The 25,979-nt window shown below is 39.9% G+C and overlaps 2 protein-coding genes across 2 annotated transcripts in view; both read right to left on the reverse strand.

Moving 5' to 3' along the window:
• Nucleotides 1–339: 339 nt before the first annotated feature.
• myo1f (myosin IF) lies at nt 340–19,882 on the reverse strand. Its single transcript, XM_069153232.1, has 29 exons — nt 19,807–19,882; nt 19,529–19,696; nt 15,071–15,199; nt 13,190–13,279; nt 12,973–13,067; nt 12,720–12,807; nt 12,470–12,559; nt 10,704–10,835; nt 10,443–10,577; nt 9,419–9,551; nt 8,764–8,960; nt 8,553–8,633; nt 8,321–8,407; nt 8,056–8,142; nt 7,766–7,933; nt 6,491–6,576; nt 6,319–6,400; nt 6,122–6,228; nt 5,946–6,044; nt 5,701–5,845; nt 4,859–4,973; nt 4,592–4,761; nt 4,217–4,362; nt 3,686–3,832; nt 3,450–3,598; nt 3,203–3,265; nt 2,515–2,722; nt 1,379–1,539; nt 340–1,292 (listed from the first exon to the last, which is right to left on the reverse strand). The coding sequence occupies exons 2-29, from the start codon at nt 19,529–19,531 to the stop codon at nt 1,216–1,218; spliced, it is 3,270 nt and encodes a 1,089-aa protein (XP_069009333.1). The 5' UTR covers nt 19,532–19,696; nt 19,807–19,882; the 3' UTR covers nt 340–1,215.
• Nucleotides 19,883–21,523: 1,641 nt separating this feature from the next.
• Nucleotides 21,524–25,979, reverse strand: part of adamts10 (ADAM metallopeptidase with thrombospondin type 1 motif, 10) — a 45,365-nt gene continuing 40,909 nt past the window's right edge. Inside the window, exons 25-26 of the mRNA XM_069153233.1 lie at nt 25,605–25,770; nt 21,524–25,308 (exon numbers count right to left, since the gene is read on the reverse strand). Of these exons, the coding sequence (XP_069009334.1) occupies nt 25,199–25,308; nt 25,605–25,770 (276 nt within the window). The 3' untranslated portion in view covers nt 21,524–25,198. The remainder of the gene's footprint in view (nt 25,309–25,604; nt 25,771–25,979) is intronic.

Genomic DNA, 25,979 nt, shown 5'->3' on the forward strand with positions numbered 1-25,979 from the left:
AGTGTCGTACTCACCAATCCAATATACTGAGCTCCAGCTCCGGAGGTCTGCCCTCCAGGAGAAGATGCAGAGCCCCCCCGACGCAGGGTGAAACATTCCACTCACTTATGACCGCCTGATATCAGGACTCTAGACACCAGGTAATGCAAGATACCACCAGTAATGGGTCTATGAGCTGATGCTGCAAGTTTTTTGTTGCTGGTTTTATCTTCCTGGGTTTTAGGCTGCTGGTTTATATTTCATTTTGTGTGCTGTTCATCTGTATCTACTGTGCAGTGCAGAGTCCAAACAAACTTTCAAAACAAAAAAGTAGACAGAAAATCAGTTCTGAGAGACTGTTTTTCTTTTTCTTTTTTATTCATATGGAAAATCTTATTTTGATTGACTGTGAGGGAATCACATTATTTAAAAAAAATTAACCACACACAAAAAAAAATGAAAATTTGGCAGAAATAAACACGTAAAATCATTCATTCTCATCTTATTAATGACAACATAATCCTCAGTGCAAAAGGTAAAAATATGAAAATATATTTCTTTCTGTTTTTATTGAGATCAATTTATATAAGAAAATATTATTATTAGTAAAATCCATCAGTAAAAAAGTTTTTTAAAAAAACATACCAAAATATTGCTTCTTTCAGTGGCTTTGATTTGATTTGAAACAGTTTGCTGTTATGCAGAAGTAATTCAAATGTCTATTTTTACTTGATATCACGCTGCAGATTTAATCAAGAATACTGAGCAGTGCTGGTTGTTGACGTTGAGAAAAGCTTCAGGTGAATAGAAACACTGCAGACATCAGGAAGTGATGCAGTATTTTCAAGTCATTTTTCTGTTACAGCTGAACTGACGCTTTAAGTCACATTCAGTGAAGCAACAACTCAAAGAAAGGAGTTTCGGGCGAAGTCAAAGATTGTTTTGCTCAGTCGTTCACAACAAGGTTGTTTGACACAACAACAGAGATGAAACCTGAGCAGCTCTGTGCAGTTGAGTTTTAACAATCATGACCACAACAACGATGTGTCCTCTCTTTGTACAGCGGGCTGCCAAACTAGTTAGTTGCGGCTCAAATGTCATCAAGGTCCACCTTCAAACAGCTCCGTTTCCATCATGGATGAAGATCGACCACGAACAACGCACAGGCAGCTTCTTTAGCAAATCGTACGAGTACACATATTCCTCAACAAACACAGACAGGTCCACGAGTCTTCATCAAATCTTTTCCACATAGTTACCCGGGAAGAGTCCTTCGTGTCCTCCAATCCTGCCCGTCCACCAGCCTGATGGATCTGCGGAGACACAAACCATTTTAAATCAACCACATTGATCAAACCTCTCTAATCCCTCTTTATCTGTCTGTCTTTTGTTCACGCACCATCTTTGACGAGGTCAAACACATCATTGACCTCGAAGCTGATCTCGTCCGTGTCCTGGCCGACGTACTGATATAACGCCCGGCAGCGAGGACCCTGGGGTCGAGGCTGAGGTTTAGGAGCAGGAGGAGGTCGCTGGTTGATGCTCCTTTTCCTCTGCTGCCTGTGAAGAAGAGAGACAAATGACAAAGGGATGACGGGAGCTGCTGATGACAGGAAATTGTTTCTCTGAGGATAAATGGGCAGACAGGCAGAGTTAAACCACAGATAACATTCCAGTTGAAGGGTTATCATTTTTAACAATGCTTCTTTTTACTGTAAGACAAATCACTAAAACCACAGCTTTGTACATTCACAAAAATATATATGATTCTTGAGATAATTCTTCTTTTTAGGGATACTTAACAAACACAATTTCCCCCCCAAGACGTTCTCAAATTAAACATCACCAGTTCAGCAAAGTGAGCCGGTCCTTGAATGCAATAGGAGTGTCCTTAATAAAGCCGCGTGCTTATCATGTGGCACCAGAGAGACAACAGAGATTACAGCTGAAGTTGTTCGAAAGATACATTACAGAGTGCGTGGCTGCATATAATGAACAAGGGAAGAACCAACAGTAACACTGATGAGCTACGTGTGCTATGGCGCTGCTACAAAACCCTGTTTTTGTATGCTGACAAATTGATTTTTTTTTTTTTTTTTTTTTTTTTTTTTTTATTAAAATCCAAACGGTTTAAGTGCTCATTTATCTTAGAATAGGGACTCCCAGATGTGCAGATTTCCGTCACACAACTTCTTATTTACTTCTAACTGCCTGAATGTAACCTTTGTGTCTTGCCCCACTTTTTAATGTAACACTTTCTGACCCGCCTTCGAATGTGGCTGTTACAAACTGGTTTGTTTCGAGCATAACAACAAAACCAGTGGAACAGCAGCGAGTGTGAAGGAGGCATCAGGACTTCAGCTCACTATAAACAGGTTTATCTGACTCCGACATTCACTCGTGCGTTTGGGCACAGCAAGCACTGAGCCTCACCTTGACAAGCCCTTACAGCTCATTAAACCTGTATGCGTGGATTTTAGTCACGCTGTCACCATCTCAACCTTTTCCCATATGTCACAGGGTGATCTCTCTTACCCGGACATGCCCCGGTCAGGTACATTCAGGAAATCTCTGTTCGCCTGGTTAGTCTGGTTGTGGGATGGCGGTCGGGGGGCCCTCTGGGTGCTCAGTTTGGGGAGCGCTGTGTTGGGTGTTCGGCCCTGTTTCTGCGAGGAAGAATATGTGCTGTCTGATTGTTGGTTGTTAGGACCCCTGGAGAACTTGGCTGCTCCATTCTGGTGCGCTGAGGAGAAAGAAAGTGAAGTAAAAGTAAGGACAAACTATTCACTGAAAAAGTTACTTAAATAAGAAAACAGAGGTGTGAGCAGTGAACTACTCTCTGTGACCTATAATGACCCCTGTCTGTGTTGTATTACATTACTGTGTTGTTATTGCTGTTACATTAAGATGTGTATGGTATGTTTTACTGATTTACATACTGTTGGACAGTATAAGCTGCAACATATATCAAATGGTATTAAAATGTTTTATCAATTGTTTTGCATGCTCCTAAATGATCTCAATAACTTTGTAATTGTAATATTGTGTTCTATTTTTAGGGTGATTTCGTAACTCCTGTCTGGAGAATCTGTAAAATAAACTCACAAAACAAAGTAAGCCGTAAATAAAGCTGACAAATAATTGTAGTGGAGTAGAGAGGACCAAATTTTCCTCTGAAATGTAGAAAAGTTGAAGTATAAATTAGCAAGGAGTCGTGATTTACCTCTGCTGGCTACGGGATTTCTGCCCCCACCACGAGACTGTGGAACAGACTTCCTGGTTGGTTCTATTGAAACAAATGTACAATTAAAACATCTGGATACAGCAAACTATCTGTGGCAACATGTTATTTATTCTCATCTCTTCGTATTTGTACTTTCTTTAAATTTGTGTGTGAAATTAGATCAAAAGTTTTGCTTTGCACTTGATTATTTCAAATCTGTACTTTGTCAATATTTCTTGTAACCTACTGGAGGACTTGGGCAGACCATCCCCTATTGTGATAGCGAGGGTCTTCCCTCCAGGTTTGAGCTGGGCCAGATCCCCTTGACCTCTCTGGAACACCACCACTCTGGAGCTTCCTCCACCCCAGCCCTCCTTCTTCACTCTGAACTCCAGTCTGAGTCGGGGATTAAAAGTGTGTTAGAAATCTCTTTCTCTCTGTGTGTGATTCTTCATGCAAATAAATGGCTGTGTGTTGTTCTACCTATCAACGAAGGAGATTGTCAGTTTTCTCTTGGTCAAGTCCTCGAAGCGTTTAGAGAGCAAACTGAGGAACTCTGTCTTAAAGTTGGACTCCAGCAGACTGTCGTACTGGGCCTCGTGCAGGATGAAGAAATCATCCTGTCTGGTACTGGAGGAAAAAACAAACTTTTACCAGCGTCTGACCACAAATTAAAATAGAAAAAGGAAGTGGCATTTGTAATTGAGACACTGAAAGAACTTCAAGTAAAAGTCAAAACAACATGTCTGCTTTAAAAATGCAGTAATTCATGTTTTTCAAAATTGTCCTGAAAATGTCAGGTTGTTAGCTGTGGAAACAATACAAAGAAGAACAAATTCTGTGAACTCTCAGTTCTCTAGAAAATTGTTTGCTATTTTTACTCTCGCTGCGACAGATGCTTCTCATACACGAGGTTAGAATCATGCGAGTTCTCATAATTTTCACCACAGCATCAACCACAAATGTTCCTATTGCCATGTTAAGTGGTGTATTACTTGTAAATCAATGACCTACCTCAGAGAGACACCGCTGATGCTTCCAAATTCAAGCTTTCGTTTAAGCACCTCCTTTATTTGTCCCTTCTCCGGTCCCTTCTTCACCTTCTCTCGACCAATCAGGTAGATGCCCTTCGGGGTCAAGATCAAATCTCTCTTGATGGACTGTGTTGTGGGGGGGGAAAAAAAAAAAAAAAATCGAAGTGAGAACTGTGGGTGATGCCAGAAAGGAGAAGAAGAGTGGGTGACTTTGGGAAAGAGGTAGCGTGTGAACATGCGATCTTACTCATCACAGTTTTAAAAGTGGAAACTGTGATGAATTTGTCATCTCAAACTCTAATATTTACTGTATTCTTTAAAATACAGAAGCACAATGCTTCATAGAGCTGCCCACCTTGAACCTGCGGTCAAACTTGTTGACTGAATCAGCGAAATCAACGCGCTCCCTCTTGGCCAGGAACTGTCGCAGCTCAGGCCTCTGCTCCAGCCCGAGGTAGTCTCCAACAAAGTTCCTGTTGATGCTGTTCCTCCTCCGCTCTTTGGAGTTGTACAGGATGTCCGAGGCTGAGCGACACAAAGTAAGGCAAACATTTAGAGTCACACCTCAAAATGAGTGATTTTATGGGCAAAATGTGGTGAATGTAAAGTTTTTGTAACTCACCCTCTTCTCTCATCTGTTCGTACTTCTTCCAGGCGATGTATCTTCTCCAGGACTTCTGAATGATCCTGGCAAAGGTGTCAAACTTCCTCTCCCTCATCTCTTCCAGCAGAAACAGCTGGGGGGAACACACCATGTAGTAAAAATTCACATCTATCATTCAATTTGGAATACATTTTTTATAGTATTTAATCAGTTTGCTGTCTGTTATGTAGAACATCTCTTAATCAGCAACTAATTTATCATAACATATTAATCTATAAGGTATTTTTTTGCTAAATGTACTTAAAACAGCCCAGTAAGTGTCATACTATTTTATTTTTTATTTATAGATAATTATTGCTGATGTATTCAAGTGTGAGGAGCATTTAACTGTTGTCAAGTTGGAGCTAATTTTAATTACATTACTTAAGTGGATAGTAATCTCCATCAGAGCTGCTCGTCAGATGGTCAGCTAACTGTGGAAACCACTTCGTCCCACATCTATCTGACTCCAGATTTGGGGGGACTGTGTGCATTTTCACAGCAGCTAAGCCACTATAGCTTCGCTATGAGATTTGTTTTACCAGTGTTTGGTAATTATTTATTTGTATGGCGGACAATGCACTTTAAAAATAAATATTGTTATGATAAAAGTCAATAATTACGAGCAAATGCTGTTTTCTTTTGCCAAATAAGTGCCCACCACCACTTCCACAGCACCTAAGCTCTGCAGAAACCTGGGAAGACGCTGTTGTCATAGTTTTTCCATGTAAGATTTGAATTTGTAAAGGTAGTTACATTTCCCCATTGGTCAATACAGAGTGAACACCAGCCAGATTAAAAATATATACAGAGCTCTGTACCGATTCTGGGTTCTTGACGAAGACTTTGGTGCGTCCCATCTGGTACTGATCGTTGTCCATGTTGACAGACCGGAGGAGGTGAAGGACCCCCTGCTGCTCTGGACCCCTCCAGCACGGCCATGTTTCAGCTGTTAGAACAGCATACCTGGATTTAACAAGCACACACACAGGCACGCACAACAAAAGTCACAATGAGAGTGTGTTTTTGAGCTGCTTAACAGATAACACACATGATTGAAACTCACCTCATCAGAAACTTATTGAAGACCCTGCGGTACGCATATCCAGCCCTTCGTACGCGGATGTTTTCCCGCAGGCCGAGGTATTCGACCTGATGCCTCGCCCTAAAAACGGATACGACCACAGATCAGAGAGTGTTTAAAATGTTTTATTGTATGTGTCCCACTGTGGGCATGCCGACCTGCTCTCCTCCCAGTCTTTGGGCCGTTTTGTCTCGTTGGGTTTGATACAGCGGATATAGTGGGGAGTGCACTTCATCAGTGTGCTCACCAGATCATTAGCTTGTCTCTGTTGGAAACATCAATGTGTGATCAATGTGCTGTTACAAACTAAAACCTCTTTCTTTCTTCTGTGTTATGGAATACATTCAACTCCCACCTTGATCTTTGAGCTCGCTGTGGTCGGCCTGCTCTTCTTATCTGTGTTGAGGTTTTCAGGGAACAAGCTACGGATGAAGTTACTAAAGACACAAGTTTAAGATTTTATTACTGTATTTCTTCACTAAACATGGAAAAATTAATCTATCAGATTAATAGTAAAGGAGACTCACAATTCACTGCTCTGCATGAGCTCAATGAGGTCCGGGAAGAGAACATCTCTGTTTCTCTCACAGAAGCCGTTGATATCGTACGACACCTGAGATGATTATTACTGAGGTGAAAACTTTACCCACCAGGAAAACATTAATTAAGGGTCAATGTCAGGTTTTTATACACAATTCTGAATTCAAATGTTAATCCCAATTTCTTGATGTGAATAAACCTCAATCTCCCAACACATCTGCAGTCATTGAGACTTCCCAACTGCAACATCACCAGTGAAAATAAATAAAATGCAGTGTGTAGGATTTATTTTCTAATATTAAAACTTTGGTTTTCGTTTTCATTGGTATTTAATCACCTGAAACTAAGAATCATTGTGTTTCTGTTACCTTAGGGTGAGTTCTTATGTACATTGGGAGCGGGTCCTCTTCCATGGACTCCACCATTTTGCATTGCTATGTTTCTACAGTAGCCCATGAGGGACAAACCAAACACAGGCTCTAGAGAGGGCCTTTTGAGCTTTTATGTTACCTCAAGGCCATGTTTGGAAAGGGCAAGGTGACAAGAGGGGTGTTCAGTTGGTTAATCTGCAACCTTGTCACTAGATGTCACTAAATCCAACACACTGGTCCTTTAGTCAAAGCCAAATCTGTCTATAAAAAGGGATCTAGCCTCTGTGACGCCACCCACAGGTTTCTTGAAAAACAATTTTGAAACTTGCTAACAGGTGGCTTTAGCTGCCGCCATATTGGCAGTGCCTAACTTCACCTCATGCTTGGTGGATTCAAAAGTGGGCAAAAAGTTGGTTTGTGGGTGGAGCTGATGAAACTTGGTGGTTGAAACTTGCAGGCAGCTAGCAAACTGTAAAGGCACCCACCTGTCACTTAAGGAAGCACCACCCGGAATTATTGCTTAACTTTTAGCCCCAATACAATATGTTTAAATTGTTATTTTGCTGATTTATTGTGGATTGTGTATATCATGTTGTGTATGCTGCATTTTCATAGTAGTAAATTTGTACGGCTTCTATCTTGGCCAGATCTCTCTTGTAAAAGAGATTTTGAAAAAATTTTTTAACAGGTGGACGTGTTTATTTCTACTGCAAAGTTGGGCATTTTAACATGGAGGTCTGTGGGGATTGAAGCCTCAAGTGGCCATTCTAGGAACTGCAGCTTTTGGCACTTCTGCATTGGCTTAATTTTTTTAGCGCTGGAGGTTTCTGCTTGGTCAAAGCGAGTATTTCTGCTAAAGTGGGTTAGTTTGGTTTGATTTCAGGTTCCTACCTTCCCAGCATAGTGATGTATGACGAAGCCGGAGTTCCAGTTGTTGAAATGTTCGTGTGTTCCCACAGCGGCATGCAGTTTCTGCAGCAGAGTGCCGTCTGCGCCCTCCCCTTTGGCATGCATGGTGGCACATACATCATCCAGCACGCTCATTATACCAGGAGGGTTCTGCAGGGAGAGGATGGCTGTTTAAGAATTTCTTTTTTTTTTTAATGTCAAATAGATAAAAGAAGAAAAAAATAATGACAATGTCCTATTCATAAGTCAAGCAAAAACAGTTATGAGATTACCAATTTATTTTCAATAAGGTCGCACACAATCTTGTTGTTGAAGTACTCGATGGGTGTCCATTTGATGCCCTCCTGAACATACTCTTCCTGAGAGGAAATTAGACACAAATATTTTGAATAAAACTAGTGGAAATAGGTTCTAGGACAGACATTTTTACTATATTCAGACCTAATAGAAGCTCAGTCTTTACGTCATACAAGCTAAAGACAAGGAAAACAAATACAGAGACAAAATGTAGAAAAGCAATAAATACACTATATATACCTGCTCAGCCTTCAGAGTGAGTTCAATGAAGATCTGTTGCAGTTTCTCGTTGACAAAGTTGATACAAAACTGCTCAAAACCATTTCTCTGCAGAGGAAAACACAGCTGATGTCAGACAACAGTAAAAAAAAAAAAAAAAAACTCTGCTGTGCTGAATCTATAAAATGAGCATTTTATATTCTAGTGGCTGCCTTTAAATGTTAATGCATCCATAAGTTGTAAGAGAACTAACCTGGAATATCTCAAAACCATAAATGTCAAGTACTCCGATGCTGAATTCCTCATTTGGTTTTTGGATGGCTTTATTTATGGACTGCAGGACACAGACAGTAAAGAAGAGAAATATACAAATGCATCGTGTACATATCTCCTTTGAACAAGAAGAAAATGGTCCACTACATTTAGTCTCTTTTTGTTGTAACTGCATTATAAAGTGTGCCTACCTCCACCAGGTAGTCAAAGAGGCGTGCGTAGAGAGCTTTGGCCAGGGCGTCTCGTGTGTAGGTGGCCTGCTCCTGGTTCAGGGTGACGTTAATGGACTCTGACTTCCCTCCCCACTTTGAATCCATCTTCCGGCTGGTCAGCTTATCCTGCAGGCGGTTGGGGTCAATGCCCAGCAGGTAGGCGGGAAAGGCGAGCACTGGAACAAAACAAAACAGCACATATATCATTCAAATGAAGTGAATTAAATTAGTTTAGTCAAAATTTGTTTTTAAATAAACATTGTAACATATTTAGCCTCAATACTGAGTATTCAGATGGCCTGAAAATGTTTCTTTACACTGTAAATGTAGATGTAAGCAAAGACTTTGAGAGAATAAATAAGTGGAGTAATGCTAGACAGCACCTGAATGTAAACACCAATTATCTGTTGAGCAGTGAGTCCCTACGCAGCAAACAAAGCAGAAAAAAACAAGCTCGTACTGATGTGAACAGATTCTATCAATTAACAGGGTGACTGTCAGGGGGCTGCTTTTGTCATGGTGAGCTCTAATTTGCTGTAACCCTCAGGGAGACAATGGGAATGTGTGCATATGCATGAGGACCGAATTCGCGTATGACTGCATATATGTGTGAGTGTGAAGGCGTGTCACTCACAGTCCGTGCTCTCCACCTGCCCGTAGTTGCCTGCCTCTATGAAGCTGATGTTCCCCAGGTGGAGGATACCTGCGATGATCTGCAGCACCTGAGCCTGGATGTCACAGGGGATCCCAATCACCTGCATGGCTTCCTGGAGACCACAATGTGAAAGCAGACAGAGAGGGCAGCTGTTTGTTAAAGCTCCACAGACAAACATGAGGTATTTTTTTTATTCTATAATACATCTTTATTTCCTCTTTTTTCTGGATGGTGAATATTGATGTATAATACAAGACTCCAGTCTTTTATATAAATATGTACGGATACATAAATATGCTTATACCAAGGTCAATTAGCACAAAAAAAAGAAAAGCTGCCTTCAAACATCAACATTTTTTCTTAAGTTTGTTGGTTGTAAGTCAGTTGAACTCATAACTAAATACAATAAAACAGGTTTAATTCGGATTAACGGGTCTTTTTTAATTAGCCTGCTACTCAGAAATCAGTAGAGTAATTAGCAGTGTGAAAGCTGTGGCACTTCAAGGATGCATTACTAAATGAGTTTAAAAGGAGCAAAGCATCTCCTATTAGGTCCCGAATTAAGATCATCAATTAGTTAGGGTTCAGTTATATTAGCACACGGCAAACCTGGGACCATTTCTTCTTCAAGCATAGAAACGCACACTCGTCTCCCCCATTTTTTATAATGCTGTACAACCTCTTATCTATGAGTGTAAACATTTCCATAAGGACTGACATTTCCCTCCAAACCTGTCAGATTGATTCCTTTGAATCACTGCTAGCGGCCAAAAGAGGCTACAAACATGGTAATTCACAAAAAAATAGTGAACAGAAAGGCAGAAAAAAAACGTGTGACGTCTATTTGTGTAGCATAATGTGTTTTTTTTTCTTTTCTGATATCAGTATTCCTTTCACTATTTAAGTGTTGCTTTGAGGCTTACTAGCAGGTTTATCCAGCCATGTGTTTACACTGCTATAGAGTCAGGTACAATATAGACAATCTACAGAAAACAATAAGTACCATCGTCTCTTGGAAGTCTTTGCTATCGTTGGTCCCATCCACCTTGTACGTCCCAGACTGGTTGAGGTAGTAGTAGTAGTCTGGGGTCATGATGCCCAGGCCCTCTTTCTGCTGAGCGTTGGCGCCCTCTATCAACTGGACGACAACAGTGGAAGTACAGAAGACGTTACACATTTTGTTTTTGTGTCTGGCACCCCCCAGTTCAAGGTGTGATTTAAAGTAGCTAACACTGATTCGTGACTGAGCTCATCAGCTTCTGACCTGGTAGTAAATGTGGAAGTTCCTCTCACTCTCATTCTGGTTCACCACCCTCGACTTCTCCAGCAGGAAGTTAGAAATTTTCCCACCGTCTGGCTCTCCTCCTCTGCTGAACTGAATCTCAAAGTATTTCCCCTGGTGAATGAAATGAATGAAAATCAACCCACAGGTGGTGACAAACAGACAGTGAGCAGGTAAATGTGACAACAAGAGAAATTCTCCTCATTGTGCCCTGACAGCCTTATCAAACTGACAATAGTTTTAAATTAATCACAATCAAAATGGCTTTCTGGATGAAAGATAAGCAACGTCCAAGTTACATCTACGGTATAAAACAGCTTGCATGCATCTCACTGCACTGACCTGAACACAAGATCCCTGATGCGACACCAAGGGTGATGGGAAGTCTAACAAATTGATTTCGTGATGTATTGTGCTGAAGCTGCACATATGCATGTTCATGTGGTTTATAGGTGTGAAAGTTGAGTATCAGGACCACCGCTGATGAGAAATGACAGCCAGTGCAGAGAAATGTATTTTTGTGTGCATCAAACCAATGCATGAGCTGCAGCAATGCTTTTTAGACTCAGATTTAGACTTAGACTTAATTTACCCCACAGTGGGGAAATTTAGTCGTCACAGCAGCATAGAAACACAAAAAGGGGCACACGAGAAGAACATAAATTTACAAATACATATACAATAAAATAAGATATATAAAAATATTTTTTTAGAAAAAAAATAAGAGCAATGAATAAATAAATACACACACACAAACTGTATACACAAAGGCAAATAAAATAAAAGGTGCATTAAACACTGCAGTAGGTGAGTAAATAATTTGATACATGTGTAAATGCTTCTTGCGGATCTTTGGGTAACATAACAAGTCAGTATTGTGATATTTTAATTCATTGACCTGGAATGATTCGTCATTTTCAATCAATAATCAGTAAGTCTTAATAACTCTACAGGCTGTTGGATGCTAATATGCTGATGTTTAGCATGTATAGTCTTTATAATGTTCACCGTTTTAGTCTCGCAAGTTAGCGCAATAGCATGTGCTTGGCACTAAACACAAAGCACATCTGAGGCCAACTGCAGTGTCTTTGGTTTTGCAGGTTTTGTTACAAATTAAATGGACATTTTGACATGTATGGACAGATATAAATACGTGTACCAAATTTCACAACAATCTATCCAATACAAAAGTTTTTCAGCTGTTTTACTGAAAACAACAAATGCCCATGTCTGGAATCATCCTGCTATCTATGGGGTTCCCTTTGTGCCATTAATATGTCAACATGCACATCATCTATGTCAATTGGACGACACACACAACAACAAGGGGCACAAATACATGCATACAGAAGTACGGTTCATAGTTGACTAGACATTGACAAATGTTTTGTCACATGTCAACATATTTTGGGCACAAACAGAACCCCACAGCTGGCGTAGTCAAAAATCAAGAAAAAGCTAACTTTATGCTTCTGAAATTGTGTTATGTGGTATAGTTGAAAACTACAGCTGCTGATTATCTTATTGCTTCTGTATGCTGCTGTAGCGAAAAAAATTTCCCCTCGGGGATTAATAAAGTAACTACCTAACCTAACCTAACCCATACCTTGTGTTTTGTCATGTGCTCCCATTTTACAATATAAACTCAGGTGAAAACGGTACAATTATTAATAAATATCAACTTAAGGAACTAAATAAACTTCATAGACAGCGTTAACAGTAGGCTTGAAAGTAAATATGTCACTTACGAAACGACTAGAGTTGTTATTGCGGACGGTCTTGGCATTACCAAAGGCTTCCAGCAGAGGATTTGACTGTAGGATGATGTCTTTTACATGCTGCGACACACACACACACACACACACACACACACACACACACACACACACACACACACACACACACACACACACACACACACACAGGGACACAGAGTGAAACACAGAATAACCAGAACAAAGTGTCATTTTGAAGGGTCAGGTAAGTTGCAGTCTATACCTGCACTTTTGATCCACCTCCAGATACTTTGGAAATGTAGCCCATGATGTATTTGGCAGCCACTGTCTTTCCAGCACCGCTTTCACCGCTACCACAGCGCAATGGCACAAAAAGTAGTAGAACACAACACAACACCACAAAACAAAACAACACATCATTACACAAGACACATCAGCACAGACCAGACATTGATGTAATAAAAGATAATGATGAACACAAGTATATGAATGAGAATAGGGACTGTCATGGTCACCTAATGATGACACACTGGTTCTCTCCATCGATCATCATGTTTCTGTACGCGTTATCAGTCAGAGCGTAGACGTGCGGGGGGTTCTCGTACTGGGCCTGCAGAGAGAGGCGGATCACTTCAAGTTAATGAGGCACACGACAGTAAGAGGAACCGCGGCACCTCATAAGGCACACGTTTGCAGAACTCTGAGAGAAAACTATTGGAGGGTTTTACTCACAGCTCCTTGGTAGATTTCAATCTCTCGGTCAGTGAAATAGGGCATCTGTTTGAAGGGGTTAACTGATATCAACACGGGGCCGATGTATGTCTGAGGAGGGTAGTTAAGGAAAGTTTGGGAATAATGTGTAACATGTTTATACTACAGCCTGACTGTGATCCAACTTTAAGAGTGATACCAATATGGGATTGAACAGATCAGTCAGGAATTATTTTCAAATATAAAGTTATAATATCAGCATTTTAAGAATCCTTTAAAGGTCCCATGAACTTTTTCCGGATTATATTTGTAGTCTCGAGAAATGCCTCTGCAATTTTACTCTTTAAACAATCCTCATAACATCGTCAGAATAAAGTTGAACCATACTGCCAACTGTCTTTACGCAATAAAGTGAAGCAATCAGAAATACACAACCTCCGGCAGTGATTCAGCCTTTGGGATTTTGTACGGCGTCAATTTTTGGTACCACTTTATAACAATAACTTAAAATCAGCCTCAAGTCAAAATAATGTTTTTGTCCTTGTTCTGACAGCTGAATGTTCGAGCTTCACTGTGCACAATGATGTGTGTGAAGAGTTTAAAACTAGAAGGCTGTTTTCACATTCATCTGCTGAAGGGGAGAAAGTTTCTCTATGCTCGGTAAAAATCTGATTTTTAAGGGGCAGGCCTCCGAGAATGATTTGTGACATCACAAATAGTTGGGAAGTCAATCCTGGTCCAATATTCAACTTATACCAGTGTGACATGGAAACTTGAAGCCTCCAGTGTATACACATTGAGAATGAACTTTACTGTGACGTATGAGATAGGAGATACTTGAAACCTTTTTGTGGGAAAATCCATAACGGACAAACGTCATCGTTCCAAGCAGAATATTTTATGTTTATTAACCTAGAAGATTATAGATTTTTCCTGAGCGGGATAAATGTCTGAACCACATAACATCCAGTAATTGTTGAGAAATTTCACTCAAAACCCAAATGTCAAAAACAAGTTGGCAACTGTTGATCTATTTAAATCTGCATCACAGTGATGGACCGGCCTCCATCACCAGACACAGAGCCTGTTGGTGGGGGAAATACTGAATCCAATACGTCCTCAGTATTTCCTAAAAGTCTACGTTACAGCCGTGACCATTGAACAGTCCACGCACTTCCTGATTAGGCTGATAAAAAGAACTACTTTAAAGGTCCAAGGAGAGTAACCCGAACTACAGGGATCCTTTACGTAAGGAATGACTAACATTTAATGATGAGTTGTCAATCATATTAGCCATTAATCAATTATAAACACTTTGTAATCATGACTTATTGTGTAGGTGTAGTTTTACTTGAGGTGACATCAGCTGCTCTTGGCCATGGATTTAATGTTCAATCTTTTTTTTTTTTTTTTCTAAATATAGGTTTGAAGTTCAGCTGAGCTTTAAGAAGACAGAAGTGAGCTGTTGAGTCAACGCAAAAGAGGAAGAGTGAATTTCTCATGTTTATGTCCATATTTGTTTGCATGATTGTTTGACTGTATTTCTGTTTTGGTCCACTGAGCAGTGTGTTTGAGGGTAGGGACGGAGACATTTGTGTAAGCAGAGGCTCTGATGCAAAATCTGTTTGATAAATCGAGACAGGAACATTAAGGCCCCACATTACACTGAAAGTTAGGATGAATTTTTCTTTGATCTCTTTTGTGCGATTAAATGTGGAGGTAGGTATGACAATGATATCCGCTGACAATCACATTATTGACACATTATGGCTAAACTGCCTGTAAAATAGTTAATGTGATCTCCTGACAACACAGGATGCTTTTTTGAACGTTACAATGTACAAAATTACAACCGGCCACAAATTAAAACAACATTGATATAACTGTCTGCTTGTAGGATACAAAGATGTAGTCGTCCATGTATCTCTTCTTGAGGTTTTCCACGATAGCGTCCTCTGTGATCTTGGACAGCAGGACCATGTCGTCCACTCCACTTTGTTTCACATTTTGACTCTGCCAGTGGTACTTTGCCTGAATCACACAGCAGAGAAAGACATGCAGAAATTGGGTACAGAAAGTATTACCATTTTATAAATACTTTAAAGGGACATTCCATCCATCTTACACAAGTTCAGTTTCCTCATCACAATTGCTACCACAATCTGGGACATAAGTAAATGTGTAATTTCCTGTGTTTGAAATGAAATCATACAAAATAACACTTATGAGACAATGGTTTTTTTTTTCTATATTGCAACTGGAGTTTAAAAGATTTGGTCATCTAACAGGTTCAAAAAGTCTCATGAAATTTTTTACAGATGGATTAGTTATACATTAAATAAATAAGAAAGAAAGAAAGAGCATTGAAGCCTGTAGGACAAATATAGGTAAACTTGAAAGAGAGGTTTGGCATGAGCAAAGTCATTTTATGAGAACATAAACCCCCTGTGGTTGCTCTCACAGGAAGCTGGGTCTGGTTGCCAGGGAACCAGTGACAGATGAGGTGAGCTCATTTTCTAATTTGGACATTTTAGAGAAGCATTATTAAAAGTGCCTCAACACGCAGAGTACCTGACAATAAACAACTGCTTAAACTTGAATGGTTGTTGTGCAGTGAAATTACTTTTTGTAATAAGGTCGTGATTCTTCTGATAGGATAGATTGATTTCAAACGGTTGTTAAATAGCCCGACCCAAATTCACTGCTTGAATATATGTATCTGGGCAAGAGCATTGTTTCTAGTCATCGCATCCTAATGGAAGTAGACCTTGAGGTAATTTTGAAACCACTGGAGGATCATTTTCAGTCGCTGTAAACGACAGGTAGATGCAGCCACGGTAGCGACTGTCACCTCCTGCATCTGGATGCTGGTTTGTTTGATGTGTGAAGTTTTACAGGTCGTTCTATTGGCATGGTGGTTGGGCTGTGGTCTGGGCCTTTCAACCTACATTTACTGCTTCCCAGATAGAAAGCCCACCGGTATACCTTACATGCTGTGTCTCGTATCAAGTGTTATTATTATCATAGCCATTTAACAGCAAAAAAAAAACAAAAACAAAAAATCATCATTAGTATCTGAAAAGTCATTTCCAGCCTGCAATATTAATAGATTTTGACATTTTCTTTCACATATTTTTTCTTCTCTTATACTTAATTTGTTATGTTCTTCCCAACACCCAGTTGGATCTATTTAAAATCTCTATTGAAAGTCAAATATTTCTGCAATTATTAGAAAGAAAGAGCACAGACTTTAAACTTAAACCTATAACTCTACCCGATCATCAATGCAAACTCTGTTTGTAAAAAGAAAACAACAACAGTGAACTTTATTTAAAATTCTCGCTCCTATAGTTTCCAAAGATACCAAATATGTCAGATTAAGCTTGAGGAAAATGTGAACAAAAAGATGTGGGGAAAGTCAATATAAGAGATAACATGTGTCCAGTGTTAGGTGCAGTGCTGACTTAAAAGAAAGTCTGTGCGGAAGCACATACTCAACATGTATGTAATGTGTGAAATCATTCAGTGTGTGTTTTGCTTCTAAATGTAAACACCCTCGAGGGGAAATTCAGATGGAAGTCACAGGTTTAGATGTAATTAAAGCCAACCAAAGTGGCAACCACTTGTTATCCCAACAAATCCATTGAGAGGACCCAAACTAACTGAGTGTTGTACTTGCAGTATAACATATATTGATTATATCTATAGCAGCAGGACTGTGTATGTGGGGCTGAGTCCAAATAAACTACAGATTCTATCTAGATCAGATCCATCGTAATGAAGGAACATGTCGTACACTGTAACAAAGTTATTGACAGGATCAGGTCCGGCCTTTCCAAGGGTCGTGATGACAATATGACAATAAGATGAATACAGAAGATCGTCAGAAGCTTCCTTTAACTCGAGAACATAAAGCAGATTTTGACGTTTTGTTAGGAAACGCTGCAAGATAAAAACCGTGTGTCTGCCCTTTAAAAAAACCAACAGAAGAGGTTTCACCTCATTTTGTACAAAAAATGACAAGAAGTTTGGGATGATTTTGCTTGCTAGACTATTTCTGCGAGACAAATTGTGCAAGATTTAGTGATTCAACAAACGTGTGCGTCTATAGACAAGCACTGCCGTTTTGCTGCACATGCACACTTATTACTGGAACTGCTGCTGCTATTCTTGCTGCAGTGTTGGTATGTTCAAAAAGATTATGCTTTTTGAACCGTGAGACTTTGTACTTTCTATTGATGTTTTATTGTGGTTGATGCCTTTCCAAAATAAAACAGCAAAATTTAACACAGTTAGGGCCAGTGAGTGTTAAACGGTTAAATTCCTGCCATTCACGTTCAGACAGACCAGAGAATTACAGGATACTCTGCTGCTTCTTGCACAACTCTGTCCATTCTCCTTTTATGTAAACCAGGTGATCAACCAGCTCCTCACATGTCAGTAAGAATGAAACACTATGTCACTAGTTGAAGATCACAAAAGGACACAGTTATGGTCTTCTCATGAGTGTGAAGTGTCTTTAGGGGCGACCCATCATTCACCTCAGCCACTGACTGAACTCTTCGTTTTCCTCGCTTTCTGTACGTTTATGAGTCAGATCATAACATTTGCTTTGCATTCTGTCTGAACACTCAGCTGGACCTGATTGCTGGGCCAGATGGTGTCTAACATCTCACCTGTTGGTTCGTGAATCAAACTGTAGGCATTAACTCAGGGGTTGGCTTCACAGCAACGCTCTAAGAATTTCATCAGTTTTGTGAACTTTCTGCACTCTGGACTTAAATCTGTCAAAATTCATTTCAATTAGGAGCAGTCTCCCTGTTGAAATCCATCTTCTACATCTGTGACTTTACTACCGAGGTGCTTTTTTTTTTTTTTAGACTTATTGATTGATATTAAATGTCTTTCTTGTCACCTTTATTTAACACAAGGTTTGTATTGTTACAGTCATTTCTGTAATTTAATTAGTTGAGGAACAAGATTTTACATATGGAGGTTTCTATTAATGAAGAAACTTTTATTCACAAAAAAAGGACTGTGACTTTGTGATGCTTAAAGCGTTAAAAAAAACATTAAAAAAAAAAAGATCCTGATTTTGAGGGAAAATGTGACAGTGTCACTGTAACAAGTCTTCATTGAGAAACACTCTTTACACGTCGAAAAGTTACTTGAGAGAATTTTCTGCTGGTGTAAAAATGCTAATTTCTAATGCTTTGAAAGCCACAATCAAAATACCATCTGCAAGAAACACTGGTTTTGGAAGAAGTCACAACAGCTGAGATCTCACAACTTGACCTCTTTAAACTGGAACCTTCTACACAATTAAGAAAAAAACGGAGTAAATTGATCTCATAACACTTGTCTCACTGCTCAACAGTTATTTCTGTCGCACTGCCTTTATTCCTTCACTGTTTGTAGCTAAGTCATATTATAATTGAGTGTGCAACATACTTTTAAAAGCAATCTGCTAAGGCCTGCATCACACTTCCAGCTCTTATTTTGAAAGGGTAATACCTGAACGATAATAGGGGTGGACATTTTTAATGTCTTCCCCCTTGAATCTGCCTGTTTAGAAAGGTTTAAGAGATCGTGAGCACACGCTATGACTTCAACAATAGGCCTGCATGGTTTCGGATGTGTGGGGACCATTGTGAGCAGGAGGAGGAAGTGTTGTGACAGAAACTATAGGCCTCTCCTAGAGTCCACTTCCCCCTCTCACCTCATCGCCGCCTCTTGTGAAATCCTCTAAACCTTCTACATTATACCGGTACTCTTACTGCAGCAGCCTGCAGCTCACTTTGTTAGCCCTCCCTGAATGCAATAAACACTATGTGAGATTATAACACAGCTCAATATTTACACTTTGAATTTAAGACCAAGCATTTCTTCTGCTTATTTTAGCATGGACACAACATTTTATGTGCATTTCTTGTTCTTTATAAACAACACACCTGTGTTTTCTGACTTTCATCAATCTAAATTTGTTTTTATCCAAAATATGATCACAAATCAAGTACACAGCAGTGCAATCAATGTATTTGGCAGCTTTGGTGTAGATTCAACCTAAAGACTTGACCTGAAAAAAGAGGAAACTCACTGCTGTTGGTGAGAAAGAGCTGAATTTCCCTGAAGAGATGGCGTTTTAAGACAAGCTATCATATCTCGTATCATATCGAAATGAACTTTAAAGCACAAAATACCCTCCTTTGGTGTGTAAAAACGAAACTACTGACATTAAATGAAGTTCATTAAGAGCTGTCGTCACTTTTGCAAACAGAAGAAACGTTTTTTTACACAAGCCTTGGTGTTCACACATGATCGATACAGCTATTCAGAGGAAATAAAGGTGTGGTACTGCACCATAGTTCCGGTGGGGCTCTCCTCCTCAGGTATCCACTGTCCAGAGAGTGTGTGTTTGTGTGTGTGTGTGTGTGTGTGTATGTGCGTGCTGTTAAAATTCACAGGTTGCCCTCTTCACACTGCAGCCATCACCCAGCGGGACAGTCGGAGCTAATGGCAGCCAGCAACCTGCAAGACAGACAGTGCAACATTCAAAAACTACTTCCTCATACTCCCACAGGCTCAGTGTGTGAAACAAGAACTGCTCAGAGATAACACACACTGATGCACATACTCACCGCACAAAGCTGAGCAGTTACTTCTGTATTTCCCTCATGATCAGAGGGGTAAGATGGAGGATGAAGTAATGACCCAACCGGCTGACGACAGTGTTTGTTAGCAGCCGGTGTCTGAGGTTAACAGCACAATTAGTCTATACGACTCATGAGCCACACTGCAGATGAGTGTCGATGGCAACAACGTGATAATTATCTTCAATCTGTTACCAAATGATGGTGTTTCAGTTGTGAGCTGCCGGCTCCACCCAGGCTGTGGTTGCTTCATGTCGTGTTTGTGTTGTCAGAGGCTGCTGCTTCCAACGCCCATAATAACTGATGGCTTCAAACAGAATCTACAGGAGTGAGTGTGTGTGTCTGTGTGGGTGTCAAATTGATGTTTCTGCTGTTTTATGTAACTTTGGAGTGTTAATGTTACGGGTTCCTGTACAGGAGATGTAGATCAAAGTGGATCTGGTCTCATACATTGATGGTAAGGTTTAAAACCTCTTGATGGGGTCAGGGGTGGAGGTCTCTTCCTGATCACCTTATTTGATGTTCTTTTAGCATCTCATTTTAGTCATGATGTATCCTCTGTCAGGTGGAGTCACATTTGTCCTATTTTGCATTTGCATTTGTGTCTCTGTGGTTTTATGCATCAGTTTGCATGTTATTTTGCAGTACTCTGCATCTTTCTGAGGTATGATGTATCATGAATGTTTTTAGCTGTTTTGCAGCTTTGTATTTTTAACTTGGTTGATTTGTGTGGTTTTGCATCGATATTAGTCATCTTTTTGCTGTCTAGTGTTTTTTTGTGGTCATGATTTTACATCTGTTTTTGATTGTTTTGCCTCTCATTTGGTCTCTTTTCAGTTGTTTGATTCACTTTCCAGCAAGAAATGCATCCTCGGGCTCCGTTTAGTGATCTATCCATAACATTGACAAGATATATCACTTTCTGACTCATGGGGTTTCAGATCTAAATGTCTTTTCTGATGCAGCCACCAGGAGTCGCCAAACTGAAACAGTAGCAAAAGGTCAAAACAGTCTTACAATTACTTGGAAGACAAAATTTGAACATGTTGAGTTCTTTTAGATTATCACTTTTCTGATTCTTTTTTTGTTGCTGTTTTGACGTGTGTTAACCTTCGGACATTAAACTGAATTGTATCAAACATCTTTCAACATGAAGCTACTAGAAGGGAATTAAACAATTAATTTCAGCTGATCACACTAATAATGATTTGTCCTTAATTACTCTATCATTATTATTACTGCTGTAGTTTTTCTAATCCTTGGTTACACGTGACTTGAAAACCTCCCAGAAAACAATTGATTATTGAACTGACCTGAAACCAAACTGATACTCGTTAGAACAAACAAAAACAACATTCTTGCTCTCTCTTCCCACATTTCACCACCATATCTTCATTTTAAAATAACATGTTAAATGTTTTTACATTTGAACACTCAGTCCTCTGACCCTTTCTCAGAACTTCGTCCTACTTTGATCGCACTGACGACTGAAATTTGTCTCACTCAGACCAAATGAAAAAGTTCTTGCTTCATGTTTTCCATGAAAGCAGCCAGATCCAGAAATAGATGACCATCATTGATGAACTAAAGCTCTGTTTGGAGGTTGAACTGTTATATTTGTTCATTCATGTGTAGTACTGTTACAAATATGAATGAAGAATTTTAAGGAAGGAAAGTTTAAATGACCAAATCCCATTTTCTAATATCAACAATGCACCATGTTTAATCAATTTAATATTTCCTTTTAAAAAGATGTACATGGGGGACAAATGGATTAATTTCCAATAGTATTGAACAATATACAGTACAAGTCATGTTATAATTAGCGTATGAAAAACAAAATAAAGTACTATCCCTCCTTTTTACTCAGATGAAACAGGTTCACTACTCAACGTGAAACCTAATTATCGGCCCAGATAGATATACAGGGAAAAGAAAATGTCTTTGAGACACTGATACCTGATTTACACCTGGTGTTCAGATGTCTTTTAGATAAGGCAAAATGCACATTAATGCAAACTGTAAATGAACACAGACTTAAACTGTGATCAGATCTCAGCAGATGTAAATATTATCTGTACAGTGGGAACATATTCTGAGGAGAAAAATCCTGTCAGTAAATTGATATCGTCCCGCTAACCCCACCTCCTCCTGCTAACCCTGCCTCTCCCTGCTAAGTCAACAAAGCCCAACAAAGGCCACAGGTAGCAGCAGTAGCTCTCAAGTCTCCTCTTGCAAAGTGATTTATAAATTAATTACATCTGTGACACCAAACTGATTTGCATATTGAGATCCAATCACAGTGCAGAGTTGAGATAATGAGGACACATGTCAGTACCAGGTGTAAATGGGCCTGAATCAGGATCTCCGGGAAATAACCTTTGAAATTTCTTCCGTGTTTGAGATTAAAGACATTTTAGGCAAAGCAACATGTTCACCTGTTCAGTTTATAAGATTGAAAATGTTTCGCATGTGTTTTGACCTATTACATCCTGATAATTTGAAGAGCTACATTATCTGTACACTCTGATGACATATAACTGAATTTAATAACTATAAATATACTTAGTATTTCTGTGCTCCATGTGAATGATTACCAGACTATGTCATTTTTGAAAACTTATGCACAATTTGGTAACCTCAAATTTGGTTAAGCGCGTTCAAAAGTTATTTCTGAATAAATTGTATGTTCCAAACCAAAATGTTTGTTTAATGCTGTTTAAATGCTTTTTTTTTTTTTTATATATAATGCCCAAATATTTCAGAAAGCTTGGAAATTCTGATTATTTTTAGAGTTTCATTTTGAAAATTGTTACAGGATTTGACATAGTCTTAAAATGTATGTCGGGAGCAGAATTTTGGGATTTGTGAAGATCTATTTGCCACTTTCTCTAAGTCGGGGAGTGCAAATTAAATCATGAAAAGATGAACAGAGGAGCCCAAAGAGGGCCCGTGGTGGGTGAGGGGTCCCAGGCAGCTGCACTCGTACGCCTCAGACCAGCTCTGCAGATTGGTATCATCACAAAAGGCTCAAATGTTTTTCTAAATAATAAAAGATTTTAACAATTGTTAAACTGATAACTGAGAAACACAGACAACAACAGTGAACTAATAGCACCATTCTAAACCGAAGCACCACCAGAAAAAAAAAGGAACATTGCAGCTCATTCCCCGGAAAGAGCTTCCTCTTTTTACAATGAAATTATGTGACATAGTTTTACACTGCTTTCAGTGTCAGCAGACTTCAGAGCACAGTGGACGTCACAGTGACGCCATCAGACCTGATGACTGATCTCTGGGCCTCTTAGGCAGCATTTCAAAATTTTGCATCTGCAGGATGGAGAAACAGCTAAAACTGCATCATTAAAAATGTGTGACCAAAACTGCTCAATGAGATCAGTGCAACACACATTTGAGTCAGGTGATCTGTTTCCTGTATAGTAGGAGGGAAACAGTGACACATTGAGTGTGGTGAAGCTACCATCTATACTTCTATGATAACTATATATCAAAGGAGTCGATTGTAGTGATGAACCTACAGAGAATTATCACCTGAATCTGCAGCTTCTCTCGGCTGCAGAGAGCTCTATAGTAAGTATGTGTTTAGCTGTCCGGCTGAAACTTTACTGTTTTTGTTTCACTTTCACTGGTTTCATAAAGTAGTTTTGAGCTGCAGAAGGGCGCTGTTTAAAAAAAAAATCAAAAAAAAATCACCAAAAGCCACTGTACACCTGCTCAGGACCAAACAGCAGGCAGACACAGTTAGGGATTAACTGGTCGAAGCTCAGAATTTCACTCAGGAGTTGGTGGAAACTAAAAACTGAGTGAACTTACATTCGTCAGGAGGTCAGAATCACAACTTCACATGAGTGATAATGCTGCTCCGTGACTGCTGGATGTTTGTCCTATTAACCTAAAAAGGTGATGATATGTCATTGTTAAAAAAAAAAATATCTTATTGCAGGTTTAATATTATCACACTGGGATAAATAAGCTCTAATTTAGAAACTTAAAGGCTTATATCTTCTCACAGCAGCCTGAATGAATCCATTAACACATCAGATCTTTGCCACAAAGAAAGCAGACATTTTATGTGTGTGTAAATCCATCCTGGGATTAGCACTCCTGCTATAAAATGAAAGCAGTGTGGTCAGAGGGCTTCACTCATCCTCACTGGGCCCGTTCCTGCTGGCAGAGCTCACTCACTGTGGCTCACTGTGCTCTGAATTTCCACTCACAGTATGAGTTACTTGCACTGTTGAACATGTGGTTGGAAAAAAAAACACAAAAACATTAACAGCGAGTCTGCACTGAGGGATTTTCAGGTAGTGACACTAAGTTCCTTTTTGAAAACTTTATGCACAAGCTGCAACAGTCTGCAGCCACAGCACAAAATAGCATCGTGTAAAATGTCCTGGTGAGTGCGCATTGGCTTTGCTCACATTACTGAGGCAGTGTCTCCATTTAGCATGAAGCCCTGTTTTACCGCAGAGGTGAGAACATTGAAGCAAACTAACCAACATGGCAAGACTGTGGCAGGTTGACTGTAGTGAGACGTTTATAGCTTCTGAAGAGACATCAAGTCAAATCACACGCAAACAAACATAAAACACACGAGTCCTCTGACTGCTGACTCTTTGTGCAAAATCAAACTCTGCTCATACTTCAGCTGAATGACAGCGAGGACTCGATGAATACGTTAATACAGAACAAAGCAATAACATAAAACAACGTGGTCAAGTAACAACTATCAGATAACATAGACACAAACCTTTCATTTCATAATATAAGATATTCCTTTTTGTGGGCAAAGATATCTGAAAAATCAGTTTCTTTACAAAGTGGATTTTTTTTTTTGCAAATTCATAACTAAAATATCACCTGTTAACATACAGGTTTAAGAGATCAGGGTAAACTTTTAAGCCACTCAAGCAAATACAAGTGGAACTCGCAGTACTGCGACCAGTCCGGTGGCCAAAGTGAAATATAGTAGCACCAAAATGTTACGAGAAAGGGAAAGATTAGAGAGACAGAGAGAGAGGATTCATCCTGAAAGATGATGGAGGAAGGTTAGTTTCTCCCTCTCTCTGCCCCTCCAGGTTTCAGCAGCCCTCCCTCCAGTGGAATGTATAAACTCAGCTCGGGCAGCTTTAGCCCAGCTCGGTCCAGAGGGGCTTCTGATCTGGATTCTGGGTGGAGAAAAAAGCTCCCTCTGACCAGTTACAGGACCAGGCGTCTGTATGACAGTGTCCCAGGTAGATCCCACACTCCTGTGGCAGAGACAGTGAGAGGGCTGCTGTTATGAGGCTCAGTGGGAGGGTTTCAGGCTTACTGTGTGAGTGTACAGGACCCAATGATGGATGCTGTGAGTTTCGTGCTGTCAGTGTCCCTGGCAGGTCTTGCAGCACATTTGTCTGAAATATGGCCGGCTGCAGAACTTGAACCTGAGCACCAGGGGGCAGTAGGCCACAGTGTTCACATCTTTGCACTCTGCAAGGTGGACAAAGAAATGGGAGTTACAGCTTCATCAATGCTTCTTTTAAATCAAAGCAATCAGATATCAAAGACTTGTCTGTGCATCTTCACCGGTTATCCTGACAGCTTTTACTCAAAAGTGAGTCTTTTGGTATATTTTGTCTCTTATCTTTTATTTGTATTTTCCAGTACTTAATTGTATTAATATTGGATGCTATCAATGCGATCTATCTATCTCCACTCAATCTTTGTATGAAACATGAGATTGCAAGACAATGAGAGACTAGAAGGAGTGAACTTTGACCTCTGACCTTCAGGGTTGTCTGTACTGACTGGCAGACTGAGGTCACATTTGCTCTTGCACTGCTGCATGGCTGCAGGCCGCTGATGTTCCATACACTCGTTGGACAGCTGGCCGGTGTGGGTGAGACACTGCACCGAACGCATCTCCTGACCCAGACCACACTTGGCAGAACACTGAAGCACAAAAACACATTTAACACGCAGATACAATTAATCAGGAAGTAACAACAACACGAAGAAAGAATAAGGACATTTCAGGAAATACACTTGTCCACTGTCTTGCCACAGTAATACCTGTCCATTAAATATGACAGATAAGGCAGTTAGCTGCCAGTTAGCTTAGCTTAGCAGTAAGAGGAGCAATACAGTGCTGCATGGGGCTG

Source organism: Embiotoca jacksoni, unplaced genomic scaffold, assembly GCF_022577435.1.
Source record: "Embiotoca jacksoni isolate LCO1_2020_lvr unplaced genomic scaffold, fEmbJac1.0.p SCAF_19, whole genome shotgun sequence".
Classification (NCBI taxonomy): domain Eukaryota; kingdom Metazoa; phylum Chordata; class Actinopteri; family Embiotocidae; genus Embiotoca; species Embiotoca jacksoni.